The sequence below is a fragment of the Lontra canadensis genome, unplaced genomic scaffold (assembly GCF_010015895.1).
Source record: "Lontra canadensis isolate GAN:19392208 unplaced genomic scaffold, GSC_riverotter_1.0 scaffold60, whole genome shotgun sequence".
In the NCBI taxonomy this organism is placed as follows: Eukaryota; Metazoa; Chordata; class Mammalia; order Carnivora; family Mustelidae; genus Lontra; species Lontra canadensis.
Genome location: NW_022631054.1, coordinates 9,540,875 through 9,558,654, shown reverse-complemented (window position 1 = coordinate 9,558,654; position 17,780 = coordinate 9,540,875). Strand labels below are relative to the sequence as shown.

The 17,780-nt window shown below is 41.2% G+C and overlaps 1 protein-coding gene across 1 annotated transcript; it reads left to right on the top strand.

Moving 5' to 3' along the window:
• The first annotated feature begins 14,568 nt into the window (after positions 1-14,568).
• LOC116879108 (olfactory receptor 2A12-like) lies at positions 14,569-15,516 on the top strand. Its single transcript, XM_032877036.1, has one exon. It carries the CDS (start codon positions 14,569-14,571, stop codon positions 15,514-15,516), a length of 948 nt encoding a protein of 315 aa, XP_032732927.1.
• The last annotated feature ends 2,264 nt before the right edge of the window (positions 15,517-17,780 follow it).

Sequence of the window (17,780 nt, the reverse complement as noted above, 5' to 3'; positions counted from 1 at the left end):
GAGGAGAAGTCTGTGCCTCCAGCTATTTAACTTACTACATTTTTCAAAGCCCTTGTACATCACTTACATCACTCCATGAATATGAGGTGATCAGAGATACTATGTCCATTTTACCAGAAAGGAACTAGATAAGCAGGCAGCAGGTGACAAAGCAGGTGTGACTGAAACTTGAGCCAAAACTTGGGGGATAGGGGGCATGCAGGAGAGTACACCAAATGGTACAGAGCACTGTCAGCATGACCTTCTGCCGTGTTCCTGGACACAATCTGGTAGGGGTGCTTCAAAACAGGGCTTTACAGTGTAGCTGTATTCATGTATTCAGACATTCCATATTCTGACTACTACTTCCTGAACTTACTGTGTAATTACTTAGTTGTTCCCATGTCACTGGGGCTTACAACAATGGACTCTTAGTTTCTTCTTTTTAATTCTGATTCCCTTTTATCTTTATTTCTCTCTTTACCCACTTCAGAATCTATGATTCAGAATTTCACTGATTTTCTTATCATGGTTCTAAACTCTCTTGCCATATCCTTTTATTGTGCTTTCCTTGGGGAAAAACCCTAATATGGGTGATTCCAAAAATTTGGCTTGCTTGTTTGTTGAATGCTTCTGGAAAAAATTTTTTCATACAATTTGGAAGATTAATACTAAATAATACACATAATATTCAATACCTATGAGAATGTTCATGGTGATATTATTTATTAGAGTAAAAGAAAAATGGAAAAGAACCTCAATGTTTATAAATAAGGACTTAGGTAAATTATGGTGCAGCCACGCCATAGAATATGAAAAGGAAATGTCCAGATGTAAAAAATAAGGAGAGGTAAGTACTTGAGGTGACATTGATGGAAGTTTAGGAAGGGGTGGGGTATGGATTATTGAAATTGTTAACGGCTAGAGGCTTGGGTTTTGCTGCTTATCTAGATGGAACTAAAACAATTATCCATCACCACAAAGAAATGGCAAGGTCTCTGACTAGGATCCGAGTTAAAAAAAAAAAAAAAGAAGAAGAAGTTTCTCTTGAGATATTGAAATCCTGTGCCTACCACTTGCCCTGGTTTTGAGTCTAAAATGTGAAATATGTGATGTAGAAACAATTAAACTGGTTTCAGGGCAATGTTACCTCCGAGGTGTTAGATACAAAATTTATCACTCTGTAGGAATAGTGCCATAGCCCAGGCGACAAGGAAAGCCCCACTGAAGATGAGTTCACAATCCAAAATTACAAAACTCATGAGTAAACTGTTCACATGAGGAATGATCAGTGGGTATAACAAAGGGCGTATTTACACAAATGCTTCACCAATAATTTCATGTAATTAAAGGCATAAAATAAGGACTTGAAATTCTATAAAAAAGTACAAGATATGAAAGAACTGATGGCAAAACAAGGAAACAACAAAACCAACCCCAGAATGAAAAAAAAGAGTCATTGAGTGAAACTGTAAACATTAAAGATAAAGAGATCCTAAAAGCAGTAAAAGAGGGGTGCCTGGGTGGCTCAGTTGGTTAAGCAACTGCCTTCAGCTCAGGTCATGATCCTGGAGTCCCGGGATTGAGTCCCACATTGGGCTTCCAGCTCTGTGGGGAGTCTGCTTCTCCCTCTGACCTTCTCCCCTCTCATGCTCTATCTCTTTCTTACTCTCTCTCTCTCAAATAAATAAATAAAATCTTTTCTTAAAAAAAGCAGTAAGAGAGCATAGATAAATTACCCATAAAGGAATTAAACTCAAAGAGAAATCTTAATGAAAATGGAAGACAGTGCAATGTTATTTTCTAAGTGCCAAGAGGAAGTAACTATTAATCTAGAATTTCATACACAGTCAAATTATCATTCAAGACTGAGTGCTAAATAAAGACATGTCCATCATTTAAGACCAAGTGCCAAACAAAGAGAATTTACCACTAATAAACTCTTATTTAAGAAAAAAAACAAAAGATAGAAATTTTGATCCCAAGAAGTAGGAAATGCAAGAAGTAAGGCCAAAGCAGGGGACCATAAATTAGGATTGGTAAGTAGGAAGCCTTCCACTAGTGACTACAAAACTTGTTGCAAAATGCTTGCACATTGCTGGCAGTCCCCCTGGCTGTAGGTGTTAGAGGAATAGGAGCACACTGAAAACAAAGAAAAGCCCCTTCCTCCTGAGGGACCCTCTGGTGCTGTCTACTGACACTGTCTAATGACACTTTAACATTACAGTGTGTCAGCAGATAAAGGAAAAATGTTCCTGGGTCCAGCTCCAGGAGCACACAATGCCCCTTGAGTTAGAGTCTGGTCCAACAGGCAATACATTGGTAACTGGCATGGCAATGAACAAAGAAACTGGTAAACATAGACAAATCTAAACAAGCACGATGTGACTAAAATAATAACAGCAATAACGAATTTGGGAGATGCAGAGGAAGTCTGGCAGGCTGGTCTAGGTGTGTTCCTAACTGTACATAAGAAGGTCTGCAGCACCCTGGCTCTCCCTCAAAGCTATTGATTTTAGGGTAGGGGTAGGGGTGGTTGATGGTGAGGTTGCTCTGGGAGGGGCCTAGGAAAGCAATCCTGGTAAAAAGAACTTCACCATAAGTGAAGCAAAATCAGAGGTCTGCAAGGGGAATGGAGAAATCTACAGTTATTTTTGGAAATCTCAATCATCAATCATCAGTAAGACAAATAGATACAAAATCCAGAGATACAGCAGACTTCAACAACATTAACAAACAACTTGAGCTAATTGACATTTATAAAACACTCCATCCAACAACAGCAGAATAAACATTTCTTTCAAACACATAGGGGATATTTGGCCAATACAGTGCATATTCTGGGCTATTAAGCAAGTCTCAGTAAACTGAAAAGTATTCAAGTTATAGAGAGTGTGTTCTCTGGCCACAGTGAAATTAAATGAGGAATCCAGTAACAAAGATTTCTAGAGAATCTACAAATACCTGGAAATTAAATAACAGACTTCTAAATAACCCATGGACCAAAGAAGAAATCAACAAGGAAAATTAGAATTATTTTGAACTGGATAAAAATGAAAACACAACATACCAATATTTTCTCTTTTATGGAGGAAAGCTTCGGGGCAGTATCAGTAGAAGCAATGAGAACAGATACTGGCCAGAAAAATCAGACAAGCATACTCTATGACACCCATTTTAGCAATCACTCCTAAGGAATCAGTCCAAGAATGAAGAATTCTACATGTGTAAAGATGTTCATTTCAGAATTGTTTATAAAAGAAAGTTTTGTTACTGTGTATGTTATGTTATTATGCATTCACCTAAGATATGTTAGATGTGGCAGAACTCGGAGCAATGCATGTGGTATACCATGAAGTGGGAAAAAAAAGTCTACAAAAGAACCAGCATAAAATAAATACAGATTTAGACAAAAACTTGTACTTGATAAGATAATGGAAGAAAAAACACGAAAAAGAAGATGCCATTGATTTTAGAGAAGTGGGATTATGACTGATTCCTATTCTCTATCTTCCCAACTTTCAGCGGGTGTAGTCATAACAGGATGTTGATTAGGGCTTTTCCTGTTGTATCAAAAGTTTGGCTAAAGCTCCACTTTCTCAAAAAGCCTCAATGAGCTGCTAGACACAAAGCAGTCCTGTGATTGTCACCCATCATCATGCGCTGGTAGATTGCATGGAAAGACTTGAAACACGAAAGGGAGATTCATTGCATAGGAGAGTATGTGTAGGTTTTGTGCTAGGGGAGAGTAATGTGCTCTTCCACTCCCCTTTCAGCGAGGGAGGGGAGTGGGTACTCCCTGGCCCCTCATCAGTCATGTGGGGAAAACTCTTAAGAGACTAGTCAGAGAGGCCACAGAGAGAGATCTGTGCTAAGCTGCATCTCTAGGCCTCCTCCCTACCCTGGACCCAGGATGCAGTTGGATAGGTGCACCATGAGGGACTGGGAGATTGACATGTGTCCCTGGAGTTTTAGGGATGAGTGAGACTGGTGCCTCCTTCCCACCTGGGGAGTACTTAAGGCAAAAGGCAGACCAGAGAGGCCCCTGAAGGCAGGGAGGGGGGCCAGCAGCTGTAGTGCCTGCACTCCCATTTGGTGTTGCAAGGATGTGTGTGTTTACCACAGGCCAGTTGGATGCTGCATGTACATCCTGCCATTTTAGATAATGCTATGAAACTTGACTTTGCTCCTTGGTCTCTGCCTTTGTGGATGTTATAGTCTGAGGGACATGCAGATAGCGATCGAAGAATCATACACATAAATATAAATCTAGTTGTTAGAAGTACTAATGTGGAAGGTACATGGCATTACAAAAACATTTAATGGGTACATTAGACTAGTTAGAGAGGTCTGGGAAGGTTTCCTCAAGGAAGTGATGTATGAGATCCCAAAGAAGGAGTTAACTAATGGAACTTTATGGGGAGGGTTGAGAGCATTTCCAGGGGGAGAGAACAACATACACCAATTTCCTAATGCCAGCAGGAGCATGGTGTGTGTGAGCAACAGAAAGAAGGCCAGTTAGGCAGAAAGAAAGGGAGAAGCTTATGGAGAGATGCAGAGACAAACCATGGGCCTTGGAATTTGTTCTTTATCTTAAGATCCCTGGAAAGTTATTAAGCTATTTAAACTGGGAATGATCCTCTAAGACTCATATTTTGAATGTGATCCTTTTGGCTACAGTGTGGAAAACCAGTTGCCAGGTGTATATGTGCAGGTGTAGACCTCTTTCTTTAATTTTCCCTGGAATATAGTGGGGCATTTTTAATCTTCAGAGTATTTCTTTTGAGATTCAGCAAGGTTTCTGATATTATACTTTTAGATATTGCCTCTGATCCATCTAGTGGTTCTTTAGAAATTCTTCAATCTATAATCATCATAATTTTGTTTCTTTCTCCCTGTATTCTGTGAATATTTATATTTTTATGCAAAGTCCCTTGCTCCATTTACTGTCTCCAATTCAGGCTATTTTTGACTACTGTGTTCAATTCATTTTATTGGACTTAAGGCCTTCTTATCTTAGTCTGTTTTCTTCACATGGCCTGCTTTGTCCTCTTGTACTTGACTAAAATCACAGAACAAGTATTTTATTTTATTTTTTTAAATTTAATTTTATTTTTTCAGTATTCCAAGATTCACTGTTTATGCACCACAGCCAGTGCTCCCTGCAGTACGTGTCCTCCTTAATAACCACCACCAGGCTCACCCAACTCCCCATCCCTGCTCCCCTCCAAAACCCCCAGTTTGTTTCCCAAAGACTGTGGACTCTGAGAAACAGAACAGGTATTTTAAAATATTTCTCTTTTTTCTTTTTTCAAATAAAGGTGTTTTTTTCTGAAGCTCCAGCACACTGCTCTCTTTTCACAAGCTGCGGGTGGCTATCACAACACTGACCCCGGGAATGACAGCATTGACGTTGACGGACTGACGGACCGGTGGAGCTGGTGAGGGTGTTTGAGTGATAACGGGATGATGATGATACCGATGCTGGTGGTGGAGAGCTGCTGAGTTGGGTGATAATACTGAGGGCAGTAATGTACTAGGGGAAGGGTGATAATTTGGGACCAATGGCAAACGCAAGGTGGACACTAATGGGGTGATGTGGTTGTGGTGATGTAATATCTGATGGAAATGACAGATGATGGTAGTGGTGAAGGTGAAGGCAGAGGTGCAAACACATGCTGGTGCATGCACTTGGGATGAAGTCAGGTAAAAGAAAACAAGTTTCTTCAGGGGTTCCTGAGGGACACTGGGTCACTTGTGATCTTTCTGCGTAGCTGCTGCTGTTTGCCCAGCTGTCTAACGAGCTGAAGATCTTAATGATGCTCCTTCCATATTCATAGACTCGGAATTTAACAATCCCCCCCAGGACTTCTCACTTCAGAGCAACTCCATTGTGGCTTAGTTGGGCCACAGCCAGCCAGGACCTCCTGGGGCAGAGGGACTCCGGGGTGCTCCCCGTAACTGGGGAACAAACTTGGAGACTCACGGCAGGAGTATGGAGGAGGAAGAGTGAGCAAGACATTTATTTCTGTCTTAATTGAGCTGAGAAAAGTGTAGTTCTGTGTAACAGACAGTTCTTGGATCCTCCTGGGAAGCGTCCAGCTACTGCAGAGCTGGCGGGAAATTCTCAGTAGCTCAAAGCCTGGGGCCGGGAATAACACTTGAGAAGCCCCATGCACAGTCCCAGGGCGAGCCCCAGATTCAGCTGGCAGATGGTGCCGAGAAGTTTCTCTCCTCCTTAAACTACCCTTGACACATAAGTCAGTCACCAAAGATCAGTGCTGTTAAGAGACTTGAAGCTGATAGTGATGGCCCAATTACACCAGAAATCCCGAAAGTGCTTTTACTGCCATTTGTAACATCCCTTTTTTTTTTCTCTAATTATACAAATGACCATTAATACACTCATTATAAACATTGAAACAATACAGATAAGTAGAAGTCCCCTTTGATTTTATCTTCAATGCTAGTCCCCTTAAATCTGCAAAAATCAAAACACACAGTAAAGATATATCCTTAACAGTTTTATTACAATAATTTTGACAATTTTGGTGAACTGGATAAGTGAACTAAAGAAGAAAAAAGGAAGAAAGGAAAAAAGAAGGAAAAAAAATGACCACCTGCATAGTTGAAGAAAAAATATTCACTAAAAGCTAATACTTCTTTTCTCCCAGCTTTATGGAAGTGTGATTGACAAATAAACGTTGTATAGATTTATTTTTTAGGATTTTATTTATTTATTTGACACACCAAGAGAGAGAGAGAGAACACAATCAGTGAGAGCAGCAGAGGGAGAGGGAGAAGCAGGCTCCCCGGGAAGCAGGGAGCCCAATGCGGGGCTCGATCCCAGGACTCTGGGATCATGACCTGAGCCGAAGGCAGATGCCCAATGACTGAGCCACAGAGGTGCCCCAAATATTGTATAGATTTAAATGGTACCATGTGATGTTCTGATAATATACATACATTTTAAAATGATCACCATAGTTGAGCTAGTTCTCTTCTAGTTCAATCAAGCGCTTCTAGTTTCTTATGGTGAATGATGAGGTGAATTACCTCTTATTTTTAAATAAGCACTGTTTTTTTGGTCTTTTTTTTTTTTTTGCACTCTACGAATTTTGGTATGTTGTGTATTTGTGTTCATTTACATCAGATATCTTCTTCTTTGCCCTGTGATTCCTCCTCTGATCTATTGGTTATATAAGAGTGTGTTATTGAATCTCCACATATTGAAACTGAATCCCAGTAATACACAAATACTTCACACCTCCGTGCCCCCGTTCCCTCCTCAGAGCCCTCATCGGCACACATCAGGTAGTCATGGCTGCCTTCCTGAGGGAGGTGGACCTGAAATTTAGGGCAGACTTGAAGACATAAGGGGAGAGGATCTTCATAAGTTGCAAATGAGGGAGAATAGTAAATGTACAGATGACTTCCTATACACCAGGCACCGTCTTCAAAGTTTTATATTTGTTGACTCATTTTATCTTCCCTACAATCTTCCCTATGGAGCAGGTTCTCGTTTCCTGATAAAAGACCTGGAGGCCTGGAAACGTTTTTGAAACTTGTTCAAAGTCACAGCTGGTAACTATGAAACCAGAGATCCAACCCATGTATTCTGGCGCTAACCCAGAGAAAATATGCAGCCTGGGAGGGCCTAGACCTCTGGGGAGCAGTCAGGGCTCAGGTCAGGGGAGGGTCTTACTGTTCACTGTCCCCAGCCTTGAGTCCCAGGTGTTAGAGTTCAGACTTGATGCTTGGTTCCTGGGGGATTCAAAGGCCGAGGAGTTCATTGGAAGTCGTCGGATTTGTCCCCCTGGGAACCAGGGCCCATAGGAGCCCAGTTTCAAAGGAGAGCTCCTTAGACCCCTACCCCATCCCTCACGCAGAACCTGACAACAGGTAAGGAGTGGTGGGAGTGGGGACAGTGGCCCATGGCTTGTGTGTCTTCTCCTCTGAGTCATCCTTTCTTTGCCTGCTCTGGTTCTGTCTACTGCCTACAAATCTGCACATCTGCAAGTTCCTTCATGCCTGTGCTCTTTGCTCTGTCCTTTCCTTTGTCCACATCTTCTTCCCCAACTCTCTGACTTGCTCTCCACCCAGCTACCTTTCTTTTCCCTCTGTCTCTATCTGACTTAGTGTGCATAATTCCCTTAAGACATCTGGCCTTCAGTTGCCAATGAAGACAAAGAGAAGAGGAGGGACTGCTGCTGGGGAGGCTGAGGCAGCTGGGCTCTCCCATGTCCCTGTCCTAATCAGGGGGAACCTTTAAAAGTGGGCAAGACAAAGGATGCAGATGGGAGGTGAGGAAGGCTGATAGGACAGCACTAGGATATGGGAGAGAAGGAGGCGACGCTGCAAAGAGATCTCAGGGAGGCAGGGATGTGGAAGTCCACATTGGAAGCTGCTCTAAAAATCTTTTATTGAAGGGGGAGCAAGGCATATGCCTCCCACCAAGATACCTATAGTTCAGCGATGCTCCCTGTCATAGTCGCCAGGAAGTGTGGGGGCTGAGTGTGCTTCTGGAGCCTATCTCCCCTTCACATTCCCTCTGTTTCTCTTCTGTGCGCCCAGTGCTCTTTCCCACATACATTCTGCACCAGTAGAATGAGCAGACAAAGGCCATGGTGAAAATGCTCTTTTATTTAGATTGTTCCTAAAAAATGCTATAGGATGAGTGAGTGGGTGGGACTGGGGGATGGGAGTCACAGTGAGAGGCTGCTACAGTGCTCTGCAGAAAAAAGATGAAGTTAGATAATAAAGAGGACAGAGAAGATGTGAAAGTCCTTAACTTCTCCAGGGAGAATGGACCTCAGCAGCCGTTCTGCTCCACGTCTCTCTTAGTCTAGGCTGACCCTACTGTGTGTCTGACGTATGGTCAGCTAGATTGAGCCTGAAGCTTTCAACAAAAACAGGGAGCTCATCTTCTCAGGATAGTCCTTTCTGTCTATGAACATCTCTGACATCCTCTAGTCAATCTGTGCTTGGCATTCTGGTAAAATTTATACTAATTTTATTTTATTTTATTTTTTTATTATATTCAGTTAGCCACTATATAGTACACAATTAGTCCTTGATGCAGTGTTCAGTGATTCATTAGATAAGTATAACACCCAATGTTCATCACAGCACATGCCCTTCTAAATACCCATCACTCTGTTACGGCCTTCCCCCCACTCTCCTCCCCTCTGAAATCCCCAGATTGTTTCTCAGGGTCCATAGTTTCTCATGGTTCATCTCCCTCTCTGATTTCTCCCCCTTTGGATTTCCTTACCCTCCCCTAAGGTCCTCCGTGTTATTACTTATGTTCCATATATGAGTGAAGCCATTACAATAATTGTCTTTCTCTGTTTCACTTACTTCACTTAATATAATCTCTTCCAGTTCCATCCATGTTGATGCAAATGGTGAATATTCATTGTTTCTGATGGCTGAGTAATATTCCATTGTGTATATGTACCATCTTCTTCGATTCATCTGTTGAAGAGCATCTTGGCTCCTTCCACAGTTTGGCTATTGTGGACATCACTGCTATGAACACTGCGGTGCATGTGCCCTTTCTTTTCACCACATCTGTATCTTTGGGGTAAATACCCAGTAGTGCGATTGTTGGGTCATAGGGTAGCTCTGTTCTTAACATCTTGAGGATGTTTTCCAGAGTGGCTGCACCAGCTTGCATTCCCACCAATAGTGCACGAGAGTTCCCCTTTTTCCACATCCTCACCAACATTTGTTGTTTCTTGTTTTAATTTTTGCCATTCTAACTGGTGTAAGGAAGTATCTCATTGTGGTTTTGATTTGTATTACCCTGATGGCTAGTGATGTTGAACATTTTTTCATGTGTCTCTTGGCCATTTGTATGTCTTTTTTAGAGAAGTATTTGTTCTTGCCTTCTGACCATTTTTTGACCACTCCCTTATATGATACACAAAGATAAACTCAAAATGGATGAAATACCTCCATGTGAGATAGGAAGCCATCAAAATCCTAGAGGAGAACATAGGCAGTTACCTCTTCGACGTCAGCCACAGTAACTTCTTTCAAGACATGTCTCCAAAAACAAGTGAAACAAAAGTGAAAACGAACTTCACTTTTGGGACTTCATCAAGATAAAAATAATAAGATATTTTTATTTTATATATATTTTATTTTAAAATATATAATAATAAATATAAAATAAAATGATATAAAATAATATAATACAATAAGAATAAAATATATTTTATTTTAAATTTACTGTTAATATAAAAGTCTTCTGCACAGCAAAGGAAACAGTCAAGAAAACTAAGAGGCAACCCATGGAATGGGAGAAGATATTTGCAGATGACATTACAGATAAAGGGCTGATATTCAAGATCTATGAAGAACTTCTCAAATGCAACACTCAAAAAACTATTAACCCAGTCAAAATTTATACTAATTTTAAATTTGGGGCTATGCAGAGCAATTCTTATCTTCTTCCTTAATACAGCCCTTTATATACTTCTGTAGACAGTCCTCAGCATCCTCCCTAACTTCAATTTCTGCAGGGAAAACATTGCCAGTTGCTCAGATTTATTTCTCTACCTTTACAATAGATCTTCCCAAAAGCCACAACTTATTCACACACCTCCTTAAGGCATGGGTCACAGGTATAAATTCTACATTCCAAAGAAAGTTTGAAATTTGCCCCACTGGAGAGGATAGGCATCAATCACCTCTATTTATCCTGCCAACATAGCTTCTAGGATGGAGTCTAAGACCGGCATCCCCGCTTTAAGAATTTAATGAATATTAATTGAGTTCCTACCAAATGCTTGGCACAATGATTGATGCTGGATATATACTAGTGGACAAAATAAAAAAGTCTCTGCTCTTACAGACTACCAGGGGGTAGCAGACAATCATCAGGTAAGTAGATAAGTGTTTTTGAGAAGTGAGAAGTACAATAAAGAAAAGCCCACTAAGGAGTCCCTGAAGAATGGCTGCATTTCAGACAGGATGGTGAAGGAGTTTTCTGATGAGTGACAGTTGGGCAGAGATGTGAAGGAAGAAAAAGAACTCACCCTAAAGAGATCTGGCAATGGAGAGCATAAGTTCTGGATGTTGTGGCAAAGGTCTTTAACTGAAAGTCTAGTTGGCCATTGTTGGACTAGAAAAGATGATAGTGTGGTTTTTGTGGAGTGAGCCAAGGAGACAGTAATGGGAGATGAGATTCAAGAGTTAGAGCATGTAATGAAAAATTCGGAGTTCAGTTTTGGACATAAGAAGTTTGAGGAGCCTATTAAACATCCATGGGCAGAGTTCAAGTAGGCATTTGGATACATGGAATGCAAGTGGACCATCTGGGCAGGAGATATAAATATGGAGATGTACTTAAGCCAGAAGATGGGCTGGTTTCAGACACTTCTGGTTCTTGTCTCACTTGATATCTATGCATAATTGGCTACAAAGACTACCCTCTCCTTGCAGACCTTGTCTCTCCCTGGGTTTCTGTGTCACATGTCATCCATCTTTGGCCCCTCGATACCTTCTCCTCTGGATTCTGTCCTTGAAGCCAGCTCCTAAATGTTGTGGCTTTTCAGAGTTCTGCTGTCAGCTGTCTTCTTGCTCTCTACACACTCTCCCTGGGTGGTCTCTTCTGATGGCTTCAGTTCCTACAGAAGTGCTGAGGACACTCAGATTCCTGTCCTCAGAACTTTCTCTTCAGCTCTCAATCATCAGCCCAACGATCCTAGGAGTCTCCCAAGTTCCCTGAGTCCAAAACTAGACTCACCATGTGTCCTCTTCACCTGCTTCCCAAACTTCCCACTCCTATGCTCCCAACCTCAGTGAATGACACCATCACTCACCCATTTACCCAAAACTGGAACTCATTCTTGACCCATCTTTCTTTCTCACCACTCCCTAATCACTTACCTACTTCTGTAGATCCCACTTCCTAAAGACTCTTGTCTAATACTGACCTTTCATGTCAATAGTCACTGCCATGCTCATTCTTTCCTCCCTGAATAACTGCAGTCTTCACACTGCAGCCAGAGTGATTGTCTGATGTCAGAAATAAGTCTGATGTCACGTCTGTTTGGTGTATCCTTATCTTAACCAACTGAGCCACCCAGGCATCCCTTCCTTATCTTATTCTCTATAAAATCCACCCTTGTTAGCCTGTTTTGCAGGGCTTGATAGGTCCTCTGTGCTCTGTCCTTGCCTACCTCTTATCACTCTCTGGCTAGCTTACGCTGCATGACTTCACACAGATGACTCTCTCTGTCTGGCATATCCTTTTCTGCACTTCCCCTGTGTTTAGTTAGGATCTACCCACTCTTCAAAGACCAGCTTGACTCTTACCTCCTGTAGGATGCCTTCCATAATTCTCCAGATTGAGTTAGGCTCGTTGTAGCAAGCTGCCTGCTGTCAAAAGAAGGAAGTATGGTGTGTTTCTCCAGGCTTTAGTTTGTCAGTTCCTCGTCCAAAATCCCAGTGGCTTCAGCCACTGCCAGGCTTGCAGTAAGAGAGAGATGAAGCGAGGGGCAAGATAGTCCTGAGTTGACTGGTACTGTCTTGATAATCTAAAAATTGTGCTTCCAGTTCTTCTTTGGTATTTTTTTCTCTAGAGAGGAAGAAGGTTTAGGGAAGGGGAGAGGGAGAGAGAGAATCCCAAGCAGACTCTACACCCTGCACAGAGCTTGGGCTTAATCTCACAATCCGAGATCATGAACTGAGTGGATATCGAGAGTCAGACGCTTAACCAACTGAGCCACCCACGCGCCCTCTTCACTGGTATTTAAAGATAATTCCTTTCCTTATGGAATTCTTTCATTGCTACTGGTTTTAAAAATCCTGTCTGATAATCTTTGACTTTCAGTGGGCTTGCTTAGTAAAATACATATAATGTGGTTACTATTGTAATTATTTTTGGGTCTATCATCTTACTACTTGTTTCCTATTTGTTCCAAGTGTTCTTCATTTCTTCATTCTACTTTTCCTGTTTTTTTAAAATTAATCAAAAACTTATATTCTGTATTGTATTTTGAGTTTTACTATTTTTAAAAGAATTATTGTTTTGTTATTCTAGAACAGGGATTGGTAAACCTTACATTTTAAAAAAGGTTTTAAAAATACAAAAAAATATGCTGTAGTGTATTTTGCACAGACTGTATTCTTTACAAAGCCCAAAATATTTATTCTCTGGCTCCTTACAGAAAAAGGGTCCTGACATCTGATCTAGAGACTAAAATATGCATATTTGATTAGTATAACCTCACCTAAATTGCCATTTCCCAAACAATGTAAAATCTAACAAGGGTTTCCATCTATGTTCTCTTCCTACTCTTTGGACAATTTTTGTCATATATTCAACTTCTACGTGTATATGTAAGCTCCAATAATGTGTTGCCATTTTTGTTGCTTTAAGCAATATTCTATAATATTTACCCACACATTTATGATTCCTGGTGTTCATTTTTTTTCTCTCAATTGCACACTTCCATCAGGGATCATTTTCCTTTAACCTAAAGAAGCTCTTTAATATTTCTTTTACTGTGAGTCTTTTAATAACTAATTATCTGGGTTTGTTTTGTTTTGTTTTGTTTTGTTTTTGGTGTGGGGAGAACAAACAGCTTTCATTTCTTAAGGATATATTTATTGAGTATAGTATCCTAGCATGGTAGTTTCTTTCCCTCCCTCCCTCCCTTCCTCATTCCCTCCTTCCTTTCCCTTCCTTTTCTTTATCTCTGTCTCTGTCTCATGTATTATCCACTGCTGGTCCATGGAAACAAAAGACTTTCACTTTTCATGGAGTATAATTTCTTTCCAAATAATACTTATTTTCTGGATTGAGTCAGATATCTAATAACTATGTTTTTAAATTTCTAGAGTACCTATCAAGCTATTCAGGTAGTCCCACTGAAGCCCATTTGATAAGAGCTTCAAACAAGGGGCAGAAATCTTCATTTGGTATGAAACTCACAACAGGTGCTAGATCCTCAAATGTCCGATTAGTTTTTTGACCACTTAGAAATCCTTTATGAGCCACATGAATTGTGCAAGTTCATGAAGTGCAGAAGACAGTTTTGAACCCTCCTTTTATAAGTTCTACATTTTGAAGTGTGAAATTTATTATCTGTGATCTCAGAATAAACTGGGATTAAGTAATACAATATTAACATGCTCTTTCATATAAAATGGAAGTTCTTTAAAAATTTTTGGTCCTTGGTTTTGTGGGTGTCCTAATATGCACTTATTTTGCTACTGATATTTGCCACTTCTTCTCTTTAAAGATTTTTAAATTTATTTTAGGGAGAGAGAGAGAGAGAGAGAGTGTGTGTGTGTGTGTGTGTGTGTGAGCAGGGGTTTGTGGGGGCAGAATGAGAAGGAGAGAGAATCTTCAGTGGATTCCCTGCTGAGCGTGGGGCCCAATGCAGGGCTTGATATCAAGACCCTTAGATCATGACCTGAGCTGAAACCAAGAGTTGGACACCTGACCAACTGAGACACCCAGGCACCCTGGTACTTGACATTTCTAATAAAAGAGTAGCATCAGGGTTTGAATCTGGAAACTTTATTTTATGAATGATTATGGCTCTATTCTTTCTCTATACCAGGAGAAGGATGCAAGACTTGCTCGGGGGAAACCATAGCTCTTTTACTGAGTTTATTCTTTTAGGATTTTCTCATAACAAAGAGATAAATGTTATTCTATTCAGCATCTTCCTCTTCCTCTACCTCATCACCCTTCTGGGCAATGGACTCATTATCACCTTGATACGCATGGACTCCCGCCTCCACACACCTATGTACTTTTTCCTCAGTGTCCTATCCATTATGGATATGGGCTATGTCACCACCACAGTGCCCCAGATGCTGGTACACCTGGTTTGCAAGAAGAAGACCATCTCTTACATTGGATGTGTGGCCCAAATGTACATCTTCTTGATGCTAGGAATCACTGAGTCTTGGCTCTTCGCAGTCATGGCTTATGACAGGTATGTGGCCATTTGCCATCCCCTGAGGTATAAAGTAATCATGAGCCCTTTGCTCTGTGGGTCAATGGTGGCCTTCTGTGGATTCTGGGGTATCAGCTGTGCCCTGATATACACTGTCTCTGCTATGATTCTTCCCTATTGTGGTCCCAATGAGATCAATCACTTCTTCTGTGAAGTACCTGCAGTCTTAAAGTTAGCCTGTGCAGACACATCTCTCAATGATCAGGTGGACTTCATCTTGGGCTTCATCCTTCTCTTGGTTCCACTCTCCCTCATCATCATTGTCTATATCAATATTTTTGCTGCCATCTTGAGGATTCGCTCAGCCCAAGGGCGGCTCAAGGCCTTTTCCACCTGTGCCTCCCACATCACTGTGGTCACCATGTTCTCCATACCATGTATGGTTATGTACATGAGACCTGGTTCTGAGTCTTCCCCAGAAGAGGACAAGAAGTTGGCTCTATTCTACAACATCATCTCTGCTTTCCTCAACCCCATCATCTATAGTCTTAGGAACAAAGATGTGAAGAGGGCTTTCCTCAAAGTGACTGGCTGGGGCAAAGCACCAGAATGAAGTCACAGAAGCATGGGCACCAGCACCAAACCTGGGACACAACCTACTGACTTCTCCATCCAAATTCTTTCCAATATCCAGTAGGCACATATGATATATTAATGGATTAGACCCAGTAAGATCATAACATGAGAAAACCCAGAAGGTTATGGCAGTAGGTTTCCCTCAAGCATAAAGACCTCAGACAGGGGACTCCATAAAGGCACACCTATATTTGATTCATTTCTGTATGACCAGTTTACAAGACCTGGCATAAAATTGGCACCAATATTCATGTTTTCTGTCACTGAATGAACATGAACATGAGTGCTTGAGCTCTGGACTCATGAAATAAATTGAAATTGATGGGCATAAGTGACTTCCAGCCTTCTAAGTCAGTGACACCATTGTAGCTCGGAAGGGATTTGACAAGTTCTGGAGACAGAATAGTTTAAGAAAGTCAATGGTGATCATATAAAATAGGGTTCAGGAAAGTAATACAGGTTACTTTTCATTCAATACTATTAGAAGAGTATGAATTTAGGTCACATAAGTCCTCATGTCACTAAAAGAAGGAACTCTGTCTCAGTGAAGTGATATTTGAAGGGGAAAGTAGGATCTCCTAACAATTGGGAAAATCTCCCACTCAGACACTTTCATAATGTATTCTCAACCTTACTGAAGTACATTGACATATAGTGAACTGTAGATATTGAAAGTATACAATTTGATGAGTTGTGAAATACATATATACTTGTGAAAACATCACCATGATCAAGATCATTATCATCAACATCCCCCAAAATTTCCTTGTGACTCTTGGCAGTTCCTTTGTATTAGTTACCTATCAGTGTGTAAAAAATTACCCCCATTTTTTGTGGTTTAAAACAACAAACGTTTATTTTTTTGTAGTTTCTTTGGGTTAAGAATCTGAGTGAAGTTAGATGGATCCTCTGGATTAGGGGGTTCTCACAAGGCTGCAATCAAGTCACCAGCTACAAAAATCCTAACACTTAACTGGGGAAGGATCTTCTTCCAAACTCCCCTGATTGTCACCAGGATTTAGTTCCTGGCTCTTGGACTGAGAGTCTCATTTTCTTCCTGACAGTTGTACAGAGCATTCATTAGTTCCTTCCATGTGGGCCTCTCCTTGGAGCAGCTCACCACCTGGCAGCTGGCTTCATCAGGGAGGTCATGAGCAGGAGTGAGCAAGGATCTTTTGTAACCTAAATTTGAACATGATTTCCCATCACTTTCAGGGTATTTATGAGAAGCTCACTACTAGGTCAGCCCAAACTCAAGGGCATGGGATTACCCAAAGGCATGACTACCTGAGTCCTGGGGATATTGATTCAATCACAGCTTCTCTTTTGAGATTTAGACTCTTGCTAATCAAGGAAGGGTCTGGGGATTAGCATCACCAGCATCACTCAGGAGTTAAGAAATGCAGAAGCCATTCCTCCTCCCACTTGGTTTAGCAAAAGTGGCCAGGAGGCAATCTCAGCTTCTAATTAATCAGAACCATAGATCTCCTCCCTGATGAATGAATTCCTTCTTTGAACACAACTTCAAAGTTGTAGGGACAGGAAGCAAAAATTTCTATGGGAAGCTTTTTATATTGGTGAGAGGGACAACTCCTGTTACATCTCCTCGCTCCTGGATCTGTGCCTTCTCTTTCTCACCATAGAGTGACTACTGGTGTTAGTCATAAAGTGCATTCTGTAAGATAGCACTACAACCTTACAAAATGTTGTCCCCCAAATGGCATGATAATCGAAACTTAAATCAGTAATTCCACAATCCTCTTAGGCCCAGGAGTTTCTGAGTGTTTGGGCACAATGGGAGTCCACTGAATTCTGTGAGTAAGTTGACTGTCACACTTTTTACACTTGATCTTAGCCAAAAGGCCAAGAAGCAATTGACAGTCACACATTTTGAGATAAAGTGTATATCTTGTTCAGAGAGGATGCTGCATGGGTACTATGGCAATGGATGACAGATGCCATCAGACCATTAATGGTGAATCGTCAGAGATGCGTCAACTAGGAAACCTGAATATGCGTCTATCTCTGGGAGGACAGACTGCAGCCCCTTCGTGATGGAAAGTATCTAATGTAATTTATGTGTCACCAGGTTAACTGGAAGCTCTCTCAGGGAATGGTGCCACATCAAAGGCTCAGCATCTGTCTCTTCTGCTGGAGTATGGCACACAGCAGTGGCAGTGGCCATCTCAGCCTTGGTGAGGCTGACTCCATGCAGCTGAGTCCACAAATAGTCTCTGTTAT

What these genes read in the sequence shown, in the direction of transcription:
- LOC116879108 (XM_032877036.1), top strand. Translation starts at nt 14,569, where the DNA reads ATGCAAGACTTGCTCGGGGGAAACCATAGCTCTTTTACTGAGTTTATT.